Consider the following 25,386-nt stretch of genomic DNA (forward strand, 5'->3'; position numbering starts at 1 on the left):
GTTTGCAAGAATGTGTGTGGGTAATGAAACGATCGACATTCCTCCACTTTTTTTTTTTTTTGCTCAGTGTATACTGAGGATGCCTCCTAACCTGCATAATAGGTGCAACGTTCGTGATTGTGTGAAGGATTGGGTTAAGTCTAAGTTGGCCACGAAAATCAATTACAATAAAGCTTTAAAAAGCTGATTCGCTAGTTAACGGCCTTCTGCCTATCAGCCTTGCGCTCCTTTGTTTTCTAATAATCTGTTAAACATGATTAGCTTGGAGCCTCGGACGAAAAAACGCTCCACTGACACACCAAGAACAGCTAGACTGATGTGACAAAAACAATATATGTGCCGCCCACCCACTTGAATTTAGGAAGCTGTCCAACGTGATTGATTTGCAACTTCACTGATTTACGACATGCAGTTTCCAAGTAAACTTCTTCTGCGGTCTCCCGCATGGCATATGTCCGTCTTAACATCATCTACTAAACTGCGATGACAGTCCTATTGTTGAAAGTTCAAAAGTTGAAAGGTGGAGAGGATATGGTAAAAAAAGAAAAATGCATAGCTGAAAAGCGTTTAACATCAGCCTTTTACGAGTGTTTCTGATGGATATTTTTTGTCAAAATACAAGTAACTCTAACGGTATTTCCCCTTACAGTTACCGAGTAAAAAGTAACAGTCACAGTTACAAGTTTCTCTAACTTAAAAGCAACTATAGTTACTTACAATTTACTGAAAAAAGTAACTATATTTACCAGTAACGAGTCACTAATAACTAGTTACTGCCCAGGACTGCCCCCTTCCTTCCTCCATGGTATATTTCCCGATACTTCAGCACGGGCATCTGCTGGATTACCTCTTGTGTGTGGAGGTGTGGAGGGGTGGGGGGCGAAACCGCGTGAACTAGCGGCTAGGGTAAAGGGTGGGGACGCTTGTATGCCTCAGTGGGGTGGCGTAAGTTCCCTTTTTGCATCTCCCACCCCAGCAGCCGACTTCCGACGACCAAGGACAAGTCCGTCAGGTCAAGTAACACCCTGCTTCCCTCGAAGGAACACGTGTTCTTTTTCTATCTCTATAAGCAGCATGTAGGGGCAGTTTTACCAGTTTCTGGTGGTGGTGGTGGTGGTGGTAGTAGTTAGAAGATGAGAAAAGGCGCCTAATTTCTGCAACCCGGTCGGGAGCACGGCACAGCGCCTTCAGTTTCTATAGGTAACTGTGCGGTGCAATGGCGCGACGACGCACCTTTGAAGGAGGCGACAAGATGGCGAGGAGGGCTGAGAGTACTCCGCGAAGGCCCTTGTGCGGCCGCCATTTTGCGGCCCGCGACAATGAACGCTTGATGGCGCCCCCTATACTTTGGCGGTCTCGTCGGCGCGTGCTGCTCTTGTCGTGCGAGTCGTGAAGGGAAGATAAAAGGAGTACCGAGAGAAGGAGAATGTTGCCGAGGAAGGGTTTTTTTGTGTACGTCGACCAGACAAAACACGTTTCCTGCCACAAAAGGCCGCGTCCACGCTGTCGAGGGTTTTCGGAACGCCGGCAACTCATCTCTATCTCACAATTCACCCCTGAAAATGAGCGAGGGAAAAGACAGACAACAAAACGCAGAATGGTTGAGAACGGTGCAAGTGCTTACAAATAAAAGTATACAGAACGAGGGAGAGAGCGAGTCATATGAAAACGGGAAAAGGAGCAGAACCCCATTGTTCTACTACAGATCACTACAGCCGCAGAGATCATCAAGTACTGGGTTCGATTTAAATATGTCAGCTGTTCTAGTGGGAAAAGAGGGGCCCCAATCTGGTGCTAGGTGCTTTGTGGTGGTTAAGGTTTTATTGTAAGAAAAGCGCTTACATCTGCAGCCCCCCAAAATCACTTTGAGAACAATGTGCATGAGATGAAGCGGTACACGTAGTGCGCTCTTTAGATAAATGAGATGGCACAGCGTCACCTACAACGCACACCCTATTGCTCAAGAGTGTAGGGGGAGCCCGGCCATACGTTTCAGGCGGTACTTCAGTTAGTTCTTACTGCCAGTTGCACAGAATAACAAAGGCATAAAACGTCCTCAATGTCAAAAAAAAGGTGCTAGTTTTAAAATCGCTTTTCAGAAATGATATGCATTGTAGACTCACAATATTCGAATCTTTACTATGAATGTTTGCGCTAGAGCAAATATTTGAAAATAAGATCTCTAAGTTTGTGTAAGTATTTTATTACCTCGACTTGATTTTTGTAAGTGTAATTCACGCGCTGATTTCTCGTGTAAGCAACATCAAGTGTAAGGTATTTAAAACCATAGGCATTTAGGCGCTGTCAATAGAGATGAAGAGTTTCCTATGCTAAAAATGCAGGAAAGAAGCAAATAGTACTTTTCAATGAACAGCTACGAAAAATAAACATTCACCAAAAAGATGCGCCGTGAGTTGAGCGATCGTTCCAAAACTGATGAACCGGCGAAAGTGAACGAAGCATACACAAGGCAGAAAAACAATGAACCGTGGCACAACATTGATTGGCACGAAGAAGTGTTCGTTAAAGCTGTGTGGGATTCAGAAATGCAGGGCACGATGTTTTTTTTTTTCCTCTGTTCTCTTTGTTTGTGCCTTTCCATTGCTCTCTCGGGTGTCACGGGCCACGGCTCTTTCTGTAGACGGCCGTTTCTCAGCCGTGATTTCAGTGCCAAATATATAACGGCTTTGTTGCACTTTCTTCCACCACCTTTTTTCTGTTTTTAGCCTTGCTTCCGGCTGGCCTTGCCCCACATCAAAGACAAGACGGGCGTGTATGCTCTTAGAAGCATGCACCCGCCTTTCCAGAACGAGTCGAAAAAAAAAGAATTTGGAGTTTCGTGACGAGAGCGATAAACTCTCCCGGTGGAGCCGTTATGAAGAGATATCGACGGCGTTACGGCGCGCTCGCGAAAGCGAGGAAACGCCGGGTAAAATAATTTTTAGTTGCGTAACGAACGCGCCCAATGTTAAAGTTTATATGCAGTTATTTTATATTTAAATTCTTTTATTTTCTTTAGTTGTCCTGAGTGTTACGCTACGATTAGAGGACATTTCAGGGCTTAAAGGGCCATATTATAATTCTTATGCAATAGTAGTAAATGCTGCTCTATCACGTGAGTCATACTGAAAAGGGGGCAGATTTCGCACAGCCTTTTTTATTGATACTTTCTTTCCGGCTTATCTCTCATTGAAATGGAGCAAAGGGCACATGTTGCCATACGAGCAGCACAAAAGTAAATTGGAAAGCAAGGATATTCGTGCGGAAATCCAAGTTTTGTTGCTGACTTTTTTTAATCGCAGGGAGACATCGAGAGTTAAACTTATGATGTCGCATTACTGAGCTCTTGGAAGCGTACTGAGGTCCTGTAGATGGCCACCACAGTACATCGAGGGCAAACAGTAAAAGCACCCGTGTACTTTAAAACAAATACCAGTTGGTAAAATTTATTCCGCTGTCGCTCCCTACACCACGCCTCATAAAAAATATTGTGGTTTTAGACGTGCGACTATAGGATTTACTTTTCAGTTTTTTTTTTTAATGCCGCTTCACGAAGACAGTTTCTGAATCCCTGTTTTGGCATCGCTAAAGCCCATTTCATGATTGAAAAAGTTGTCCAACGCGAGATTAGTTTATACTCTGTTTGTGGAAAGTACGTATACCGAACCAGTTTTTTCTGTAGTTTTAATTGTTTTTTTTTTCGGGGGGGGGGGATATTGTAGCGATGGTGTCCATGAAAACGCACTGATCCTTCTTCGCTTACATATGCCCGGAAGTAGTATTTTTCGACTCTGAGGTTATGACACTGCGGTCTTAATCTCTAAGCATATGCGACATTGACAGTGATTTTCGAAGGGCCTTGCATATTTCCAAGAAAACCCTACGAACGGCGTAGGATACTTCACCGGAAGCCATACACGCTCAGATACCCAAGCTGACTCTTGCTGATCCCTCATTTTCCTTGCTATATTTGCACATATACTTAGACGTATACGGCAAACAGTGGTACTTCGCCGGAAGCCATACACGCTCAGATACCCAAGCTGACTCTTGCTGATCCCTCATTTTCCTTGCTATATTTGCACATATACTTAGACGTATACGGCAAACAGTGGTACTTCGCCGGAAGCCATACACGCTCAGATACCCAAGCTGACTCTTGCTGATCCCTCATTTTCCTTGCTATATTTGCACATATACTTAGACGTATACGGCAAACAGGGGTTTAGCTTCGTTTAGAACGAGAATTGTGAGAACTTTAGTCGTATTATAAAGTTGTTGCTGCAGAGAGTTTGAATGCATAAAGAATATTTGCCCCTGACACAAAGAAAACCAGTAAATAATCAAGTAGCATTCGAAGACAAATATTTAAGATAGCATGGCAATTGACAGTGAAGTGCAAACTGGAACATTAACAGGGACACGATTTGGCCAAGTTCTATTCACAGCAGAAAGGCAGCGCTTCAGTTTATAAGCATATAGTTCCATTTTGCCGGTTGTTGTTATGAGTGACTCATGATCTCTGAGAATATTGAAGTGCTGTGTGTTACATCCTGTCTATGTTCTGTTGTTTGTACACGCCACTGAAGTGATTTTGTTACACCAGACAGTTGTACTGGCCTGAATAGTTGTTACCAGTTTGCAATAAACTTCCCTCTCTTGTCAGTTTTCTCTATCCCTGTGAGGCCCACGGGGCGGCTCTATGGTCTCCCATCACCATCATCATCATCAGCCTGGCTACGTCCACTGCAGGACAAAAGCCTCTCCAATGTTCCGCCAGTCAACTCGGTCCTGTGCGTGCTGCTGCCAATTTATACCCGCAAACGTCTTAATCTCATCTGCCACCTATCCTCCTGTCTCCCCCTAACACCCTTGCCTTCTCTGGGTATCCAGTTAGTTACCATTAATGACCAGCGGTTATCCTGTCTACGCGCTACATGCCCGGCCCATGTCCATTTCCTCCTTGATTTCAGCTATGATATCATTAACCCCCGTTTGTTCCCTAATCCACTCTGCTCTCTTCTTGTCTCTTAAGGTTACACCTACCATTTTAGGGGCGAAACTCCTTATAGCGGCACCCGTTCGTCCCCTGTAGTATGTAACAAGTATAACATTTTGACCTCCAAGGTGGTGCCGGTGAGATACTTCTTCTGTGCATTGTTGAACAATAAAAAATAGTGCTCAATGTACATGTCAATGGCTGCTAATGGGGAATGAGAGACAGGAGCATTCGGCTTTTAGTTAACGCACAGTCTGCTATCACCATTAGCTGCCATTGGCATGTACATTGAGCACTATCTGACAAGAAAGGGTTGCTACGTTATACTCGCTGGGTGTAACCTCCCTAGCTTTAGAAAGATTTAGGGAGCGTTGAGCCGCAGTGCCATGAATACAATGAACTTGTATATACCATGAATGAACTTGAGGTGGTTAAAAATGGGAAGTAGATACGAAGCGCAAGCCGTAAGAAAGTAAAAGCCGAATTCTCCTGTCTCTCATTTCCCATTAGCAGCCTTTGGCATGTACATTGAGCACTATCTGACAGGAAAAGGTTGTTACGTATACTCGCTGGGCGTAACCTCCTTAGTTTTCGAAAGGTTTAGCGAGCGTTCGGCCGCAGTGCCATGAATACAGTGAACTAGTATATACCATGAACTCGAGGTGGTTAAAGGTGGGAAGTATAGACCCGAAGCGCAAGCCGTAAGAAAGTGTGCGTGTGCCACCTCTCGTTTAGTCCTTGGAATGTCCGCTGGATGGCGGTGCTTCTATATGGGGAATAAATGATGAAAAGATGCGAGATGGTGGTACTTGGAGTGTTGAATAGATGGACGAACGGACACATAGACAGATACATGGATGGACGCATGAACGGACGCAGGGGCGGCTGCATGGACGGACGCAGGGACGGACGCACGAACAGACGGACGCACGGACGGGCTGATGGACGCATGGACGGTCACACTGACGGACGCATGGACGGACGGAAGCAAGAATGAATGGACGGACGAATTCTTCGCCCCACTCTCCATCATTCACTCCATGGATAACTTGCCATTTGTTTTTTTCATTGCTCGCTTCGCCGTCCTCAATTTAAGCTGAACCCTCTGTGTAATTCTCCAGGCTTCTGATCCATAGCTAAGTACCGGCAAGATGCAGCTGTTATATAGGAGAAGGAGGAAAGTTTAAGCCGAAGGACAGGGAGGTAAGCTAGTTCTTAGACCGGCTGGCTACACTGTGCTGTGGTGAGGGGTGAGGGGAATCAAAGGTGATAAAAGGAATGTTGCGAAGAGAGAGAGGAAGAGAAATTACTAAAAAATATATCTTCCTCTTGAGGGATAGTGGTAATCTACCTGTCATGATTTGAGAGTGCTTGCCAAATGTGCTCCACCCCATTCTTATTCTTCTAGTTTAATCTCGTGGTTCGGCTCCATGGTTATTACCTGCCCTAAATAGACAGTCTTTTAGAACTTGAAGTATAACTTGCTCTCCCATACTAGAGTACAAAGTACTCAAAATCGTTAACCACTTTTTCTAAACACACAGTACTCAAAATCGTTAACCACTTTTTCTAAACACACAGTTCATTTAATGTATCGAGTTTCTGTAAAATGTTTCTTTTTTGCTGCATACGCTTTTCAGAGCCCCGATCCAAGTAATTTTTGTACTGTGAAGGACCACCTGTCCAAGCTTGCTCGTTTTTACAGCGAAAACTGTATATGGCTAGGAGAAACGAAAAACCGTCCGATATCAGTGTAACGAGCGGTTTCCATTGGCTGTGTTATCAGTTACGTCGTTCGCATCGTCGTACCCAAGCACGCACGCCATTGGCTCCGTCGTGATTGACGTCGTTCATACCGTCGAAGCCGTGGCCTTGAGCACGCGCGCATTCGTTTCTCCTGGAACCTTCCACATGGATACGCCATGGACATCCCTAGAAATCCCTAGAAGAACGTCGGACTCGCTCGCTGGATTCCGTGCCGATCAGATGTGCCCCCGCGATCTCCGACGACAGCGCCGCTCTGGCCGACCGGCAAACCCTCCACGATCTCCTGACGCCCTGAAGCTCTCGCTGAGTGGTGCCCCGTCCTCGGACTTCTTCGACCATGTCCCCATCTTTCTCTATCTTTTCTTCACTTCTCTATGTGGGTGTCCTCATCTCCATCCCTATCCCTTTTTCATACCTATCCTTTTTAATCCTTCCTTATCACCTTCCTTCGTAAGCCACTGTTAAGGTGTCACACTATAATGCAGACAGTTACGGGGCGCCCTTTTATCTTCTTTTCCCTCTTTTAAGAATCACTTAAGAAAGAAGAGCGTTGGCAGTAGAAACGTGCGAGAGCTGGCATTCGCCGGTTCGATGGTGCAGTCCTGGCACAAAAACAGGCCCGGAAGGCCTAGTGCCGGCATCAACAGCGTACCGATTATCCGGCAGCCTTCCAAGCCGCGCTAAATCACGAACGGGAATGCAAGCGCCGATGGTAGGTGGATCCTGCATACCAGGCCACCAAGTTAGCTCGCGATGTCACACTTGCAACGACGTGGCGTTGCAGTGCCAGTATAATCGTGAAAGGCTTCAGTGCCACGTCGTGTTGGATCCGCTGCTAAACACCGGAGACGCATGTTTCAGCTTTCGCCGGTTAACCATTTGTACGAAGTGCTTGGGGGGTGGTTTCAACTTGAATATAATAACAGGTAGATCCACCCTATATCTACGGCGAGTTAGTTTCACAGTGATGAAACAAATGAGATTGTTGAGTGAATGTTAGGTCAGAAAAGCCAGCACCAAGAATAGCGTTTGCAAACAAGCAGCATACTTTAGCATTTCTGAATTAAATTTAGCATGCAAGGAGGCATGATTGCTCCATTTTAACCTACGTGGTGATCAATACACGAATATTTATCGATAATGGAAAGTCTTTGCGCAACGCTTCGTGCACAGATGAAGGAATTGATGAATGGCTTCTTGTTGTTTTGATAGGGCAAAGACTCATCCCACTTAGCCATAACTCATATCAACTGCTAAAGCTGTGTAGTGAAAGGCTAAATTTCTCTCCTGCTCTGTTTTCAGCCACCTATCAGGTCACTCCCTATTGGTTATTTATCGCACCCTTGCTATGGTTAGTAGGTAACACTAACGTATAGCAAGAGAACAGGAAATGGGAGTAGGGGGAAAGGCAGTACGTGGAGAGCAAAATAGGAGAGGAGAAAATGTGGCATAGCTAGGTACAGCATGGCAATATATGATGTAGCATAGCACGAGAGCAGGGAAAGAGTCAGGATGACAAGGAGTGATGCGAGGGTAAGGATGAATACAGAGGCTAAAAAAGCATAGCGTAGCCATGTATGGCATCCCGCCGGCAACTCATACAATGTATAGCTAATAATAGGTGGGGATGCAAAGTGATGGGAATGAGTGATGCGATGGCTGGGAAGATAGACAGGAAGAGAAAGGGAAAACATGGCATAACTGTGCACGGTATAGTATGGCACGGCACAAGATTGGTAACTCAGGATGTGGACGAAAGTAGCGAGAATGAGAAGGGGGAAAGGACACAGGATTTATACTCGCTTAAAGTATAAGCCCTCATGGACCCCGAATCCCACTGCTCTATGAATTCAGCCCCATTCTTTATGGTGCATTGCTTTTTAGCGCACTGGGTGCTTGGAAAGCACTACGTTGAAAGAGCCCGTTTGACTTCGTCACCTCACTGTTCCTGCACTTTCTTTGACTAGGCGTTAACGTTACCATTTTTGTGGAGTAGGGGAAACGAAAGAGCAGGGGTGCGAAACGATATAGCTTCACTAACAGGGAGCCATCACCGAAGTTGTCACCGCATTAGTTCAGCAAGGACAGAGCATGTAGAAGAGCAGGTTTGCTCACCAATTCACAGTTCATTGCAGCCGTAGACACTCCTACTGCAGAATTTAAAGTTAGAAACAAATGTTTGCGGTTACTCTGCGGTAGCGGCCTTACGGTGTTCGCTCTCAGCGGCTTTGTTAGCATAGCCTCACCAAAGTTCAAGAGCTTTCTTTTCCTCTCTTCTCTCTTTGCTTGTGACAAGGCTTGTATGAGAACTGAAAGTAAATTAAAACGCCCGATGCGCGCTTGTGAGACCATTTACATGGGCAACAAAATAAATGTTGTGCACACGCTACGCCCGCCAAGGCAGAGTTTGTCCTATATTTCTTCGCGTGCTCTGTGCGCAGTTATTTGATCAACGTACGTGAGAAGAAACGAAATGCTCTCTTTTAGGCAACCGATTCCAGACTCAAGATACAGTGACTGCATTTCGGGTGGATTTCAGACTCTCGAAATCTCTCGAACAGTTTTAAGAGAAGTAGAGAAAGAAATGCCATACCAAGAGAAAAAGAGAAAGCATCAATGAAAGTAATAACGAACACGATAAGATACGTTTGAGTTATCCCTGTCTACTACTTTGATACGCGCCAACGGCATACCCTTTTACGCCATGTTCGGGTATATCGTCTGAAAACGATAACGTACTTTAGCTTTCAGGCGTACTTTAGCTCAAAAACAAAACCGACAACGTCACTTATGCCTTCCCGAAACACAACATATTGATAAAATCTGTCGTCTTCTCCTTTTCTTGTAACTAACCTGGTTTGCACTTTCCCTAGAATCGGAGGCATTGCAAGCAGTGGTGCAAGAATAGTAAACTTGAAAAAACTGAATCGCTTACGAATGCAGTAGCGATGACACCTAACCGAATAGGAACACCAAGCGAGTACTCTTCCAGTAACTTTCGGAAATTTTATAGTAAGACAGCCATTTTCGAAGTAGCATGAGAGTGATACCATAACCATTTTGGAAACGGACAGATAATTTTATATTTAATCGAAACAAAAATTCACTAGCCTTAACAAAGGATACGTTGTATTATTCTTTAACCCGTCTCAAACAAAAACCAGTTGTGTAAACTGATAAAAAACTCATACAGCAGCGTCTATAGTTACACAAGTAATTTGTATCTGCCGTTTGAAATGCAGGGACTACCGTATTCAAGCTGACTATTTCTCAACCCCCTTTAAAAATAGTTACTATATATATTTCGAAGAGTATTCATGAGTCAACATTTTCACGAATTCCACAATGAATATAGATTGATACCTATGGAGTTTCAAGGGAGAGCACCTTTATCCAGTGATGAATATAGCGTCGACAATAGAACAAAAGCCTGGGAGATATGCATCTTACTAACTTGATAGTTGAAACAACAAATATCAACTCCCTAGCATAAGATACCTTCATCCTGATTTGATATATTTAATGCAATGATTCTAATGTAATGGCAATTTGATAATGCCAATAAATGAGCTTTTGGGGCTCCACTAGTATAGGAATAACCAGTCATTACTTGAATAATAAGCAACAAATTCATCAATTTATTGATTCTGTGATATCACAGATGTTCTTAATGAATTTCCGAAGGTTTCAGCGAGCACTATCTGTCAGCGCATTCATTCTTCATGCAAATAATTTTTTTACACGCTAGCCTAATCGAAAAAGATACCGTTTGACACGACTGTCATTTGATGGATGCCCAACATACGTTTTCTTTTCGATGCTTCCCTATAATCAAAACTTTATACAAGTTCATGCTTATACACATAGAGTATTCTACAACGATAAAGACTCTAGGTTCTATTGATAACCATGTTAGTGTTCATCGTGGCTATACGCCGTCGCATAAACATCTCTAGCATTCGCAGACCAACCAGGAGTTATTTAAGCAGCAGTGGGAGGCTGCGCTGTACTGCTCTAAGCCTGAAGAACAGCTCAAGCTGATCGACAGAGCTTGCAAGATGGCAAAGGCCACAGGAGCCCTGGACTGAGGGCTCCACCTTCACCGGGAAAAAAAAAACTATTTGTAATAAAAGTTTTGCATTCCATTCCATTCCATTCCATGCCGGTTCCCCGCGATCAATGTTTTGATGTGTTTTTATCAGTATAGTCCGTTTCGATACGCTCAAGTTAAAACAAAATACGGCTCTGATTGTCATTTACGTTCTTACTCCATACCTTCAGCACAAAATTTTCCACCAGAACCATCATTTTGCAATATCATTTAGGGCTGTGCGCGCCGATCACATGCGTGTTTGCCTCACGCTGATATCTGTCGCCAGGCTTTCGTAAGAACTTAGCAAAGTTAGAAATAGAAGCAACCTTGAGATTCCACTTTAGAAAAGGTTAGTGCGCACTCTAGGCTGGTATGTAGGTGACACATATCGGGCGTAAGTAAAACTAATTATACAGACTCAAGTGCACGTTTTTGTTCTAATTAAGCCAGTGTTGTTATTATAGAAAAAGACACAGCATATCCACGCAGTGAGTTATGATGACTGGGCTGAAGCGTCCGGCAGTCGGTCCGCGCTTTCGTCCGTCCATTCGTTCTTGCTTGCGTTCATCAATCTATCGATCCATCCATCCGTCTGTGCGTCCGTCCGTCCCTGCGTCCCTCCCTGCGTTCGTTCGTACGTGCATACGTACGTGCGTGCATACGTACGTGCGTGCATCCGTACATTCGTGCATCCGTACATTCGTGCATCCGTACATTCGTGCATCCGTACATTCGTGCATCCGTACATTCGTGCATCCGTACATTCGTGCGTCCGTCCGTGCGTCCGTTTATGCGTCCATCCGTGCATCCATCCATGCGTCCATTCGTGCGTCGTGCCTGCGTTCGTCCGTCCATGCGTCAAACAGACAGACAGCGACGGACGGACGCCGCCAGCAGAAGATTCACCATTTGCCGAGAAAACCCTCCGAAGGTCAGCCCCACTCATGATCACTCACTGCGTGGATATGCTGTGCGGTGGTTTCTACATACATGCATACATACAGGTGACGACCAACCCACGTCTTAAGAAGCTTCGCCCTCAAAAAGTAAACATGTCATTTTTTTACAAATGCAGCCAGTATCATATATGGATTACAATAAAATGACAAGAGGACGCCCAACTCAGTTTACGTCGTGGTACATGATGACAGCGGTGTTGTTTCTAGGAAGACCACGTGATGATAATGTTTTCGTAATATGCGGTATATAATGTCCAAAATTTAAAAAGCCATTACTAAAGGTTAGACGCAAATGTAACAGAAAGGGTTTGTTAAGTGGTTCCTTAAACGCTGACCATCGAGGAACTTCAAGCTTGGTTGTTTTGCTATACGACTTGGCGTTCTTGTTTTTCGAGAGATTGAAGTTTGCATTGTGAATGTGCGTAGCTGTTTTCTCCTGTGTTATTCATTCAGTCATATTCTAGATAACAACGTCATTCTGATGACGTACGTTCATTGCATGCATAAATATATTTTTTTCAAAATAAAAATTTTCTCTTGTGAATTAACGCTCAGCCCTGCATTGTTTCTTAGCCTAGCTTTGTTCTAGAAGCAATTTTCTAATGACGCACTGATACCAACACGCCCAATCGGCAGTTATCCTTAGCCTTAAGGACAACAGTTTTGAGTAAAATGTTTGAAGCCTGTGTGCTTAGATTTAGGTGCACGTTAAAGGACTCCAGGCGATCAAAATTTTCGTAACCCTTCACTACGGCGTCTCTCATAATCATGTTGTTCTGGGGATGTTAGCAGCTTTCGGTGGCTGATAATAAGACTCAAATATTTCCGGCAAAAGTCACATGCGCGTAATGGGAAATGGCGACAGAGCAAGGCAAACACGGACGAGCGCATCTTGCGCTCGTCCGCCTTGTCTCACTATGTGTCTCCGTTAATCACTTTACACGCGCCTGTTTTTTTTTTGATAGATAGAGAAGGTTGTCCAGCTACAAGCATCATTGATTCCGTTCCTTGATTGACGTTTGTATTGCTACGCAAATTACTCGAACGCAGCATCACCTCCAGTGTCGCGAAGCGACCCTTTTCCAGCGTGCAAGGCACCCGTCGAGCTAGGCGACCTCATGTTCTCCGGCTATTTGCCAGAAACTGGGCTATTAACCACCGGCACGCGCCTAATTCGAGGGCCAATCAACGGGTGGTCTGTGACGTCATTATATCTGGCCCGTGGCGCGTTTACGGCACAGGCGCCGACGAATACTCGCCGCGAAAGAGAAATCGGCTCGGCACGGCTAGCGAGGGACGAAGGCTGTGTGGCTGGGAGGCTGTCGGTGCCCGGTCATCAGCGCAGCGCGAGGTCGTACTCTCAATTGCGGGAGTCGCTGACACAGGAATTCCGGAACGCCGCTTGAGAGAGGGACCAGGAGAAATGCGCGAAAGAAAAGAAGTAATACAGACAAGGTAGATGGATAGTGAGAAAGAGAGAGAGAGAGAGCGAGGAAGAAATGTGCTCACAGAGGGCGAGTATTGCGCAGAAAATGGGCGCTCGCGAAAACGGGGACCTTGCTGGAAACGACGGAGTCTGCCGGCGAGACGATAAAAATGCGTGGCAAAACCGAAACTATAAAAAAGAGAGACTGAGCGTATGGGGAGGGAGTAGGTATAGGAGAACCCGGGAACCCCAGTGGGAGAAACGACTGTTGCTAATGGCTCCCTGGAGAAAAGATCATTTGGGAAAGAAGGTTCAGGGCTATGAGACACTCCGAAGGCCCATGGCGTTGCTTAGGAGCAGGAAGGGGGGAGCGAATTTTGGAAACATAGCGCGCGCAGCTTCCTGTACTGTGTGATGTTTGCTGCTTTGTCTTCGCTTGCTTTGCTAGCGTTGATCTGGGCAATGTACGTGTGCGTTTTCGTGCGGGTACGTGTTTAGGCGAGTTGAAGCCAACTGGCGTAACAGGACATGGCCAGAGAAATCCGTGGACCAAAAAAAAAAGTCGTACGGAAGTGGCCGTTTCTGTAAGGCAAGGAAAAAGAAGAGGAACGCGACGACGTTACCTAACGTACGATTGCTACGGTGAGCGCTGCCTGGTAATAGTTAACGCATAGCAAGGAAGCCAAAAAAATTATGCAAGGACGAAATGACTCGTTCGTATACACATTACGGAATTGCGTCAATTCCTAACTGAACTAGAACACGATGGTCTTAGAACGTTTGCCCTGTAGTAAACAGACACTTTATTTCTGTTGTGTTTAACTTGAGGGAGGAGTCAAATTACTTCTTTTTATTGGGGAATGATAGGTTCATGGTTTTCGTACACTTCCCTAACTTTTTCTACATGCGTAATAATTTGCAGCAATGTGATAACATGCGTGTGATTTGGTGCGTAACTATGGTCGCACATTATAGCTAACCTGGACTGGGTTAGAGTTTAGTTTTCCTGTGTATTTGAAGGCTGTGAAAACTGTAGTTATCATGCCTGTTTTATTCTTTTACGCAGGTATCTTCTCTCGATCGCACTTATCAAAACACAACTGTTAGCAGTGACACAAGGGTCGAAGCCTCATACTTCCGGTAAATGTAATAGAGGTGAATCACTAAAACATATCTTAAACGATGGAACCAGCTCGTCAACACTGAAGACCGACCTATATTCGATTTTCGCGCCCACTAAAGCTGGCTTCACACTGCGAGACTCACGCTTCACATCTATCTGCACTCATTATGCCGACGCTGAACACCTTATGTACACGCTAGAGCTGTATTTGAAAGGCGAGTAAACTTGAAGAGTTCTTCAGGATATTGAAGCTGTTTTAGCATAGGACTTAAGAAAAAGAAGTTTTGTACGTTCTTGATGTCGAATGACCATTCCTCATAGTGCATCTGATCCGCCTGAGTATGGTGCTATTTCAAAAGAGAGACAGTTCCACTGAAATTCTGGACATATATATATATATATATATATATATATATATATATATATATATATATATATATATATATATATATATATATGTGTGTGTGTGTGTATGGTATTTCTTTTTCTATTGGAAGTGCCTCGAAATTCTTTGTGCATACGAGCCTACGTTACCACACGAGTTCACGTAAGAACGTAAAAGGCACGGGAGCGCGCGGGCTCGATTCTAGGCAACGGCAGTCGCACTTAAGTTGTACGATATGTAGTAGTAGTAGTAAGTAGTAAGTATAGGCACACGGCAATGCAGTTTACCAGATCTGGCGGTAGCGCCAGAACACACTGCAAAACCGGACTTGTCCGTGTACATAATTTTCTTTTTTAGTTGTTAGCAGTGGGGGTCATGGCTGATTATGTAAGCCGCCAGGAAGCGTTCTTTGAAAACGCGCCAAAAAGGGCGTTGACACTTCTGCGTCCCGATCTGTTCAGCGGGAGTTTCATTTTCTTGGTATCCCTGGCGGTCGGTAGGAACAATGCTGAGGCGGCTCAGAAATCTTCGTCGCGCCCTCTGGTCCACTGTCGGGTGCCTATGCTTAGATTTCGGAAGTCTTTGAAGACCTCCGGCTTTTCAAAATCACTCCGCAGTCCTTAAGTGCAATATTTCTCACAACCATTACCATGGTTGTGAGAAATATATATATATATCCCAGCCGGAACGCACATATAAGTGGTCCCGGATGTCGTACGGTCCCCCCCCCCCTTTTTTTCTTTTCTCTTTTTTTTCTTCTTTTATTTATTTATTTATTTATTAGAATACCCTCAGGGCCCGTAGGGCATTACAGAGGGGGTGGGTACAACATTTTATAACACACAAGAAAAAAAAGTTTTTAAGTTTTAACGCACATTCTGTTCCTTCACTGACAAGGAGCTGACAGCTAGGTGGTTTCGTTAACTTTTTCATACATGCGCGCATGTCTTCCCAGTGAGCCGCAACTGTGTGGTGACTGTCCCGGATGTCGTACAGTCTCCCCCCCCCCCCCCCTGTTCTTTTTTCTTCTTTGATTTTTAACGCACATTCTGTTCCTTCACTGACAAGGAGCCATTGCATATAATAAATATCGATGGCGGCGCCTCAATCACCGGCTTTTTCATTCCTCCCGACGCCACCAGCACGCACTCGAAGCGCTTAAGCTCTCCCCATTAACTTGTCTTAAACTTCAAAGAGGAACGAGCCGCCAGCGGACTACACGGAAAGGTGAAATACAAGAACGGCGGCACACTGCCCACTTGGGGAAGAGTGGGTGCGGGGGAGGTATTGTTGACAATGATGACACTCCTCATCTACCTCTGCCCTACTCTGTTGAAATGCTGCCCCTTTCTAATTACGCCATGTCGGTCTTGCTTCTTCTCCTAGATTTTCTATATTTTATTTAATGTTTCTCCTCCCGTTTCGCTCTTTCTTCTTTTTTTCTCTTTTCTTTTTTTTCTTTTTTTACTTTTCTTTTGACCCCTTCCCTCCTGTCTCGACAGGCTATAAGAAGACACGGAACATGTGTAAATATTATTATGCCTTAAAAAAGTCGGGGTTCCCGTCGAAACGTCGGCAAAATAAACAGTTGTTACGTGAAAGCGCATCTACTTTCATATTTATAACCTTGCGGCAACCGAAGTTATTCTTCTGCATATAAGTCTATATATATATATATATATATATATATATATATATATATATATATATATCCGCTTACGTTTGGGTACTCTCGTACTCTCACCCCCCTCAACTTGGTGTGAGTCGCGTAACCCGTCGAACTCTTTCCAACAGACGTGTGGCAAATACCCACGGGCGGGTACGCGCCACAGCTGTGCGGGTAAGTGTCACAGGTGATTGACAGTTTATATCCACACATCAACGGTGAGAGCAGACTTGAATAATTTTAAAACGTCAGCGTTAGGAAAAAGCTGACATCGACAGCAGTTACCCGACAAATGCAAATAATAAATGCCAATGTCTCAGCAGGAATCAATTGAGCCCCCGCTATTCTACCACAGAGCTATGCCAGGTCTCAGAACTGTGGTCTTCAAAGACACGCTAATGTTCGTGAAACGTGAATCAGGGCTGCATGGCAGGCTATTGAATTTTATAAACATTTCATATGTACTCCTAAGATACAGCCGTCATGTCAGTTTAATGTCAATAGTAATAGGCGCCATCCACTGAAGTCGATCAGTGTCCAGGGCTACCAACCTCGATACAGCACTTTATATCTGTGTACGGCCTGTGGTTTTGCTAATATTCATGTTCCTCTTGGCATCATTACGCAACTGTGAAGGACTGGTTATGTAAAATGTATACCGCTGTTAGACGTTTGTCTGTGCGTGCACTGGTAGTGAATTTCTTTAGCCCCACTTCGTAACATTTCGCGCAATAAAAAAAATACACACTCATATTCCATGCGCATTCTTCGCGTAACATCGATTTCCAAGGTGCGGGGGATCCGTCGTATTCTGTTGTCAAGAAAGTGTTGCATCAAGGGATTCACCAAGTTTCACTACGACCACTTTCGTCACGGAAGTTACGTGGGGTCTCCAAATATTTTACATTTATGGTATGTAACCAGTGACGTAGGTAGGAAGTAGCTCACCAGGCCCGTGCCCCCCCCCCCCCCCCCCCCGTTGAAAGTGTTGCCGCACTTGTTATACAGAGCACAAAATGACCCTCAAGCACGCTTACTTGCCCGGACTCTATTTCGAATTAAATCGTGTGCCCCCCTCCTCCCCGAAACAAAATCCTGCCTAAGCCACTGTTTGTACCCTAGAGAGAGTTAGTGGTCATGTGTGTTTAGAAAATGTGGTTAACGATTCAGAGTACTAAGTACTCTACTATGGAAGAGCATATAAGCGTCCCATGGGCGTACGTACTTCACGCAGCATGGTGAACTTGTTCTCTGCACTGCTTATTTCAATGAAACATGCACTGCAGTTGCGCTGTACCTATATTCAGTTATCTCCTACCAACTTGTCCAGGTTTCCACACTTCATTACTGCAATAAAACATGCAATCACTGAGCTAGCACTAAGAGGGAAAGTACAGGAATTCAGTCTTGCTTCAGAACAGGTACTCGGCTCTTATAGAGGAAACCATCCTTAGCGTTGACGCAATGAATGATAATCTGACTAGTATCATTACGTAGTGTGCAGAGGAAGTTGGAGGTACGGTAGTTGGACAGGGCACTGGCAAGCTGTCCCAGAAAATGTAGAACCTCTTTAAGAGGCGTGAAAGCATGAAAGCCTCAAGTACAATAGACACAATAGAGTTGACAGAGCTTTCGAAGTTGATTATTAACCGTAAGGTATCCTATGTAAGAAGGTATAACATGGAGAGAATTGAACACGCTCTGAAGAACGGAGGAAACGTGAAAGCAGTGAAGAGGAAACTTGATACGCAAAAATCAGATGTATGCACTAAGGGACAAGGAAGGCAAAATAACTACCAATATGGATAGGATAGTTAAAATAGTGGAGGAGTTCTACAGAGATCTGTATAGTAGCCGGGGCAACCACGACCTTACTATAAGAACTGGCGGTAACCCTGGTGGCACTCCACCAGTAATGGTAGAAGTCACAAAAGGCTTGGAGAGCATGCAAAGAGGCAAAGCTGCTAATGAGGATCAGGTAACGTCAGATCTGCTGAAAGATGGAGGACAGATTGTGTTAGGAAAAACTAGCTACTATGTTTACAAGGTTTCTCCTGACGGGAAGAGTACCAGAGTCTTGGAAGAACGCTAACATCATCTTAATACATAAGAAAGGAGATGACAAGCACTTGAAGAACTACAGGCCGATCAGCTTGCTCTTCGTCGTATACAAGCTATTTAGAAAGGTGATTGTTAACAGAATTAAGGTAGCATTAGAATTCCATCAACCAAAAGAACAAGATGGATTTTGAACAGGCTACTCAAGAATAGACCACGCTCATACTATCATTCAGGTAATAGAGAAATGCTCAGAATACAGCCAACTGCTATACATAGCATTCATAGATTACGAGAAGGCCTTTGATTCAGTAGAAATATCAGCATTCATGCAGACACTGCGGAATTGGGGCGTTGACGAAGCATATATAAACATCCTGGAAGAAATCTACAGGGGATCAACTGCTATCATAGTGCTTCATAAAGAAAGCAACAGAATACCAATCAAGAAGGTTGTAAGGCAGGGGGACACAATCTCCCCAATGCTACATGTCACGTGCTTACAGGAGGTTTTCTGAGTCCTAGAATGGGAAGAATTAAGGATAAGTATTTATGGAGAGTACCCTAATAATCTGCTCTTCGCCGATGACATCGCATTTCTGAGTAACTCAAGAAATAAATTGCAATTCATGATTGTAGAGTTAGACAAGGAGAGCAGAAAGGTAGGTCTTAAAATTAATTTACAGAAAACGAAAGTAATGTACAGCAACTACGGAAGAGAACAGCGCTTCAAGATAGATAATAGTGCACTAAAAATTTTAAAAGATTGTCTACTTGGGACAGGTAATAACCGCGGAGCCGAACCTCGATATTGAAGCAACTAGAAGAATAAGGATGGGATGGAGCACATTTGGCAAGCACTTTCAAGTCTTGACACGTAGATTGCCACTATCTCTCAGGAGGAAGGTATATAACAGCTGCATCTTTCCGGTACTTAGCTATGGATCAGAGACCTGGAGGCTTACAAAGAGGGTTCAGTTCAAATTGAGAACGACGCAGCAAGCAATGGAAAGAAAAATGGTAGGGGTAACTTTAAGAGACAAGAACAGAGCTGAGTGGACCAGGGAATACACCTGGGTTAAGGATATCACAGTTGAAATCAGGAAGGGGAAATGAATATAGGCCGGGCATGTAGCGCGTAGACAAGATAACCACTTGTCATTAAGGGTAACTAACTGGATTCCCTGAGAAGGCAAGCGGTTTAGGGGGAGACAATTAGGCGGGCATATGAGATTAAGAAGTTGGTGGGTATAAAATGGCAGCAGAAGCACAGGATCGAATTGACTGGTGGAACATGGGAAAGGCCTTTGTCCTGCAGTGGATGTAGTCAGGCTGATGATGATGATTATGATGATGAATAAAACATGCGCAGAGGATCATGATGTTCAGACACTAATCGCACAACCACCGGTACTACCAAAAAATACATTCTAGCGTTGATGTGGGCCAAGAGCTCGCAAGAAATACCGAGCACTTTACTTTCATGTGCGTCGACATAATCATACAAAGGTTTTAGTATTTCCTCAAAAATATGTAGTAGTTGTACTAGTATTGATACCTGCGGGCCAGATTGGGTACTATTGAGCCGTATCTCATCTGTCAAGCAATGTTTATTCCAGCGTCACGTTAAGGTATGTTTTATTACGCAGTGATTTCTTGCTCTCGAACGCCGAGTACGAACGCGACAATTTTTTTTTTGGAAAAGTAGAGGTGTTCGCAGTTGCAGCGTTTGTTGCATAGCAGCAACGAATCGTCCCGAGGTGCGTTTGGAGCTGCTTCTGCGTTGTAAACTCGCCTACAAACTTCCTCAGAAGCGGTAAAGAAACGTCAGAACAAATCACTTTCTCGCCGCTAAAACATGGTAATGACTACTGCCTCTTCCGGAACGGTTCCCATCACCTTAAAACCCTTACATCAGGTGAGATCCCCGTTACTCACTCCACATTGAGCCGAAGAACAAGACGAGTTTTAAATCCATCCTGAGCTTCTCTCGCAGGCGTTTTGCTCAGTGAAGAAACCTTGGATAGCACCGGGAGTTCCGCTGCACTCTTTTTCTTGTCGGCCTTGACAATCGCACACAACAGGGCCCTTCAACGAAGAAGTGTTTGTTTCCTTTCCGGTTAACACGTGCCGATCACCGCGCTTCAATCACGAACGCGCACAGGCAGGCACTCGCGTAACTCGGCCGCACAACGGGGCAACCGACAAAAACAATCCGCCAGTGGTGGCAGCCGCAGCAAGGCGGTGCGACAGGTAAGCGCTCGCCCCGACGCTCTGAACAACGACCGCCGTTGTGGACGACGACCTGTGGATTTGCCGAGTTCGGATCGGCCCAGCGCACCTCCACAAACTTCCGCGCGCCGCCTTCCTTTCCCCGCTGCTCAATAAGCAACGCGAGCGCAACGCGCGTCTGCGATGTGGAACGGTGGATTGACGTTGTCCGGAGATACGTGCAGCCGCGCCGTGAATGCCCTCCAACGCCAGTAGACCTGCCTGCGCACCAGCAGCGCTCACGGGGGGCCACAATCACGCGAAGTTCCCTCGCCTCCTACCCTTCCCCTAAAATCTCTTCACTCTCTCTCCCAAGTCCGCGACGCCATTTCTGCGCGTTTGAGCGCCATTTTCGTTTGTGTTTAGCGTACGCCGAGTCACGTGACGGAACAGGCCTCGCTCGCTTGACTCGCTCGCACCCGTGAACCGTGCTCGCATGCCTCACGGTAGGGCTGGCGCGTGATGTAGCTGCAACGGGTGCACGATTCGTGAAGTTCGCTAACCGCTCTCGCCTCTAAAAAAACAGAATTTCTTTCCGGCCTCGGTTCCTTCTTTTGCTGTCTCCTACATTTGGTATATTCATATTGCGTGTCTGCTTTGTTTTGTGTGTTTCACCTCGCAAGTCTCATTTTCCGTCACCCCAAGAAATGGTGGCAGATTTCTTCCGTAACTCGCGTTTCGTCCGATTCACGCGTTCCTCTCGCTCCTCCGTCTGCGCCAAGGAGTACTAAGAAGTAACCGAGAAGTGTCGCGTCGAGCCGTCTGGCCTCTGAACCGGAAAGTTTGGTTCTCCTATAGATAGTTTCGGGCTTCTGACCGCACCTTTCTTATCGCGTACATGGCTGTAGTTTATTTGTGGATACGCATGTGTGCCCGAATTTCCAACTGGGCTAAGCCACGCGTACAGTTCCCGAATTCCTGCCAGGATTTGCCGTAGCCCGTTCAGGATATAGGTTCGTTTCCTTTCCCACCGTCCCACATTTTATTACGTTCTATTGTGCTCTTGCGCCTTCGCATTCTTTTCCTCGTGCACAAGCTTTAAGAAGCACGTCACCTCCACGCTTAAGAAGCAAAGTCCAATCAAAGAAGCTAAGTCCAACCACATAGTATAGGCATGCATAACTAAAAATAGTGCGAAGCGAGCATGCGTTGTTTGGAGCTGCAGTGTACCTACCCGGAAACGCAGATGGCTCCTCGGCCACTCAGGTAAAAAGAAATGTATATATAAGAACACCGGGGGAAAATATTCAGACACCGCAACCAAGCCGTCCGTGAACTTGCCGGCTCGCCCCGTTCTCACGCTAGACACGTTCAGCGCTTTCATAAAACAGTTGTGCGCGGGAAAATAGGTTCTGGGAGGCAGCTTACTGGCTCACGGCTGCGGTAATTCACGAGTCTGGCTCTAGGCACACCCATATTGTGGCGGCGCTTTTGTGCAAATTAGCTTTGCTGTGAAATTTAGCAGATTTGACGAGATTCTGTGAACAGTATAGACCAAATGGTCGGGTACAAATATCATGGGAATATACCAGAGACACCTTCAGGTTTGAAATTCGTTCTTCTTGGTTTCTATTTAGTTCGATTTCGGTGACAGAGAGACAGACAGACAGACAGACAGACAGACACAGACAGACAGACAGACAGACAGACAGACAGACAGACAGACAGACAGACAGACAGACAGACAGACAGACAGACAGACAGACAGACAGACAGACAGACAGACAGACAGACAGACAGACAGACAGACAGACAGACAGACAGACAGACAGACGGACGGACGGACGGACGAACGGATGGACGGAAAGTGATCTTCGGTGACATAAAATATTTATATAACTATAATGTGCCGAATCAACACAAGTCATGTTTAAATGTTTAAATGTGCAAACACTTTTGTAGGAGTTTGTGCACACACAGAGAACTTGCCTGTAAAGCCCGACAACGGGTAACACGACGATGGCCCAAAACTCTTGTAGATTGGAAGGGCAAAGAGAAAATAACGAATGTTGTAGTTTTGAACACATTCTCTGGTTCTGCCCATTGTTAGTGGCCTTATCACTTTTAACGATTGACTGTATTTACGGCCTGTTGATGTGAGGCCCAAGCGACGGCCTAGTGCTCTCCCATAGTAGACTACCAAGTACTCTGAACCGTTCGTCACTTTTTTCTGTACACAAGGACTCTTGAGCTCCACCCTCGAGAATCCAGGACATCTGCAACTCTACGCCATCCAGAAGGTCCATGATGTTGCGCTGGCTGTTGGCTTGCAAGTCTCATCATGGGTGCCTGCCTATCCCACAACAGGACCTCCTGAGGTCGAGCTCTTCAGTACCTCAATAAAGTTATTATTATGCGATGTAACAAAGCAAATGTAGACAGACCCACGCGCGTATAGTTTTGCTCGTGTATATTTGGTCCTTTATATAAAGGAAAAAAAAACCCAAGGCCTGCGCGGAAGGCGAAGCACCGTCACAGCAAAAGCTAGAAGAGTGACCTTTCAGAGCCTTTTCTAAATACTCATTGCGTAACTCCTGCAAACACACTTGCTTGATATCCACTAGGACATTATCAATGAAACTTTTAGGGTAGTAGGCTGACATTTGTTATGCTATTTTTTGTTATTTTTTTAGAATCGTGGTATCTGCTAAACACTTGCAAATAATTTTGTGCCAATTGTTTACGCAGTGGCTGACGATGATGAGGAATTATGGCTGAAGTGGGTATGCGCCGCAGTTAACAGCCGAACAAGAACAAGCTTTTGTAATGGGTTGGAGCATTGGATGGCCCACTCGTTACGCTATTCCCATTGTGCGATGACTGGTTGTATAAACGCTTTATAAGTCGTAAAAACGCGAATGCGTTCCCGACATCAAGCCTGCCTAAGGCAAGTTTGCCAAGAAATCCCAAGCACCATGTGTGGCTCAGGGGTAGAATATTGGGCTGGCACCCAGCTAACCCGGGTTCGAGCCCCACAGTGTGTTTTTGTTTTGTTTTGTTTCCCTGGGATGATGGCTCATACCCACTCAGGGAGATTGGCCAAGAAAGTGTACTGCAGTTTTCTGTGATCTTTTTGACTATGTGTAATGAATTGGTATTATAATAAGACTAATGTAAAAAAACATAAAAAGAGCAAACGAAAAAAAATCAAGTTGAGCAATTTAGAGATTTGAGGTGTTATGATTACCTCTCAGCTGCGTTTACTTCACTCTGCCCTGGGGAGTAATAAATAATTTTTTTTGATTGAATATGACAAAGGTATACGCTTGGTTGCCTGAATATAATCGCAAACGGCATTTTATGGTGCTAGGCTTCTTTTTTTCTAATTTTGTGGTTACGGACACCGGCGGCGGCGGACAACTGCGCGTGACCCGAGTTGTGATCTCATTACAGCTTCCGCTGTAAAAAATGAATTGGGAGGTATTTCAGGGATTAGTGTCATGTGTTTCAGAAGTTCAACATGAAAAGTTACACCAGAAACTGAGTTCAACTTAACCATGTGCACGGACAAATTGCTAGACCACCTTGGTCGGTTTCCTTCACTGAATATCTCCGGATCTTTGAATTGTAACTTCACAAAGGGATTGATATTGGCGTTGCTGCACCGGCGCACACTAAGATTTCTGAAATCGGTCGACCACTTTGCCCTGCCTTCATTTTCGTCATAGCCATGACCATTATATCCGTGGTACGTCAGCTCACAGTACTAAAAAACTATGAAACTCACGCGCAGGCTCGACACCCAGGACGTTTCCAAAAACGTCTTCGATAACCTTCAAATAATAGGGTAAAATAAATATTGGCTGGTAGATTTTGCTCTTTTGATGTAGCTAGTGGCGGTTGTCCTAAGGTTACTACAAAGAGCTGTTGTGACATGCAAACAAAATAAATGATCCAACTCTTCGTTGTTAGAGGCAAGGCGTTTGGGTAAAACGGGAGAATCAAAGCCCTTCCAGCGAAGAGTTGATCCGTGCTTCGAAATTGCGAAAAAAAATATAAAGGAGCACCTGGTAATTTTTGAAAACAATGAATTTCAAAAAATATCAACAGCAAAATAGAACCTAAAACGATGATGACCAGAACCGTTGTGCGACCAGAATGACATCACATGTTTACGAAGATGATGGCAGTGCGGTGTGGTCTGCCTTTGTTAACGTGTTTATGGTTGTCATGCGGGCCATAATCGCAAGCACAGCCAGCAGGCACATGAAGCGAAGTCAATCGATGGTTGATGCACCGACTTTCACTCATTCTGCTTGGCCTCGACAGAGTGTAGTAATTGCACCCTTCTGCTTTTCCGTTTCCGTTCTACCGGCGAAATTCGTCATGCCTCGTTGCTCTGAGAGTGGCACTATCCACTATATGTCCCTCAAGAGGAAGGTATATAACAGCTGCAGCTTGTCGGTACTTAGCTATGGGAGCAGAAACCTGGAGACGCGCAAAGAGGGTTCAGCTTAAATTTAGGACGACACAGCGAGCAACGGAAAGGAAAATGGTAGGTGTATCTTTAAGAGACAAGAAGAGAGCAGAGTGGATTAGGGAACAAACTGGGGTTAAGGATATCATAGTGGAAATTAAGAAGAGGAAACGGACATGGTCCGGGCATGTAGCACGTAGACAGGATAACTGCTGGTCATTA

At 45.0% G+C, this 25,386-nt stretch overlaps 1 protein-coding gene across 2 annotated transcripts in view; it reads right to left on the minus strand.

Moving 5' to 3' along the window:
* The window catches only part of LOC119164458 (uncharacterized), an 80,967-nt gene that overhangs the window by 38,398 nt on the left and 17,183 nt on the right, over nt 1-25,386 (minus strand). Inside the window, exon 1 of one of the 2 annotated variants that reach the window (XM_037416649.2) lies at nt 20,415-20,950. The exons of the other annotated variant lie outside the window; for it this stretch is intronic. Coding sequence (XP_037272546.2) covers nt 20,415-20,454 — 40 coding nt within the window. The 5' untranslated portion in view covers nt 20,455-20,950. Of the gene's footprint in view, nt 1-20,414; nt 20,951-25,386 lie in introns of those variants that run through there. 2 annotated transcript variants of the gene reach the window in all.

Source organism: Rhipicephalus microplus, chromosome 8 (genome assembly GCF_043290135.1).
Source record: "Rhipicephalus microplus isolate Deutch F79 chromosome 8, USDA_Rmic, whole genome shotgun sequence".
NCBI lineage: Eukaryota > Metazoa > Arthropoda > Arachnida > Ixodida > Ixodidae > Rhipicephalus > Rhipicephalus microplus.